This window comes from Bison bison, unplaced genomic scaffold (genome assembly GCF_000754665.1).
Source record: "Bison bison bison isolate TAMUID 2011002044 unplaced genomic scaffold, Bison_UMD1.0 scf7180017864371, whole genome shotgun sequence".
In the NCBI taxonomy this organism is placed as follows: Eukaryota; Metazoa; Chordata; class Mammalia; order Artiodactyla; family Bovidae; genus Bison; species Bison bison.
This window is the reverse complement of record NW_011494943.1, coordinates 12,375,267-12,376,514: the sequence shown is the minus strand read 5'-3', so window position 1 is coordinate 12,376,514 and position 1,248 is coordinate 12,375,267. Positions and strand designations below refer to the sequence as shown.

General features: G+C 61.3%; 2 protein-coding genes across 2 annotated transcripts in view; both read right to left on the bottom strand.

Moving 5' to 3' along the window:
- Positions 1 to 749, bottom strand: part of RAC3 (ras-related C3 botulinum toxin substrate 3 (rho family, small GTP binding protein Rac3)) — a 3,927-nt gene extending 3,178 nt beyond the window's left edge. The window contains exon 1 of the mRNA XM_010856541.1: positions 667 to 749. Within this exon, the coding sequence (XP_010854843.1) occupies positions 667 to 749 (83 nt within the window). The remainder of the gene's footprint in view (positions 1 to 666) is intronic.
- Positions 366 to 1,248, bottom strand: part of LRRC45 (leucine rich repeat containing 45) — a 7,946-nt gene continuing 7,063 nt past the window's right edge. The window contains exon 14 of the mRNA XM_010856540.1: positions 366 to 994. Within this exon, the coding sequence (XP_010854842.1) occupies positions 798 to 994 (197 nt within the window). The 3' untranslated portion in view covers positions 366 to 797. The remainder of the gene's footprint in view (positions 995 to 1,248) is intronic.

Here is a 1,248-nt window from a genome sequence, read left to right as displayed (position 1 = left end):
GTTCCCTGTGACCCACTTCATGGGGCGAGGGCAGCGCAGGCAGGCGGCTCCCAACACCTGGACAGGTTGCGGTCGGTAGGCACAGGGGTTCCTCGAGGCAGAGTACCGCCTGGGCCCACCTACCCTCCAACCAAAAGGCAGCTGGTGAAAACTCGGATGTTTGCTGTCAGTCACCAGAGACCCTCAAGGCCGGCAGCCCGCTGCGCCCACATCCCCTCCTGTCCGCTGCAGTAGCCAGACCATCCCCACCTGGTAGCAGTTATAAGGGGTGACCCAGCCACACCTGGAGGGCTGGCCTTTCCTGCAGGGCCCGGGCTTGGGAGCACAGACTGATATGGGAGAAAGGCACTGGAACCAAAATGTATCACAAAGTGCAAAATTCTGTATTTCAAAATACCCTGGGGTGAGCAGTTGGGCCTGCAGAGCTCCTGGTTGTGAAAAGTGACTGCACCACGGTGGGTGCGGCCGGGAGAGTTCACACATTGCTCCTCCCTTCTTGGGTCTGTTCTCAGGCATGTCACTCCCTGTGATGGGGATGACAGAGTGGGGAAGGCCCTCTTGGCCAGCCAGGTTCTGGACCACCCCAACCACCCAGACAGGCACCCTGGTTGTAAGCTGCGGCTGTCCTGCTCTCAGATCCTGCCCAGCACTGATTTTCCACGTTACTGGCTGTAGACTCTGCGCAAAGAGCCCAGACTTGCCAGTGGCCTGTTCCTGGTGAAGAAGGGAGGGGCAGGCGTCAGACACATGTCCGACAGATGCCACCTTCCTGCCGCTCTCAGACTTTCCCTGCCCCCTCACTTCTGGGGGCTCAAAGTCCTCAGGGGGGACCCTTGCACATAAGCCAGGACAGCATTTTGCAGGAAGCTGGCCCTTTGGGCCTCCTCATCCCGAATCCGGGCGATCTCAGCCTCTTTAAGGCGAAGCTTCTCTCGGAGAGAGGCATTCTCGCTCTCCCTGTCCAGCAGCGCCTCCCGGTGGTCACTCGCGATCACTGCAGGAGAGGAAGTTCAGTGAGGAAGGGGGCCCCGGAGGTCCACAGGGGGCTGGTGTGGTGGGGTTTGCTCAGGGTCCTCTGGGCGTACACACACCCAGCCTCCCCTACCAGCACCTCCCGGAGCGAAGGCCTAGGCCAAGCTCAGCTCTCCCGGCCCACCTCCTCCTCCTGTGGGATGTCCTAGTAAGAAAGGCCCTGCAGCGATGCCAGGGGTGGGGGGACCCGGGGCTCAGCTCGCCTTTCAGCTGGCG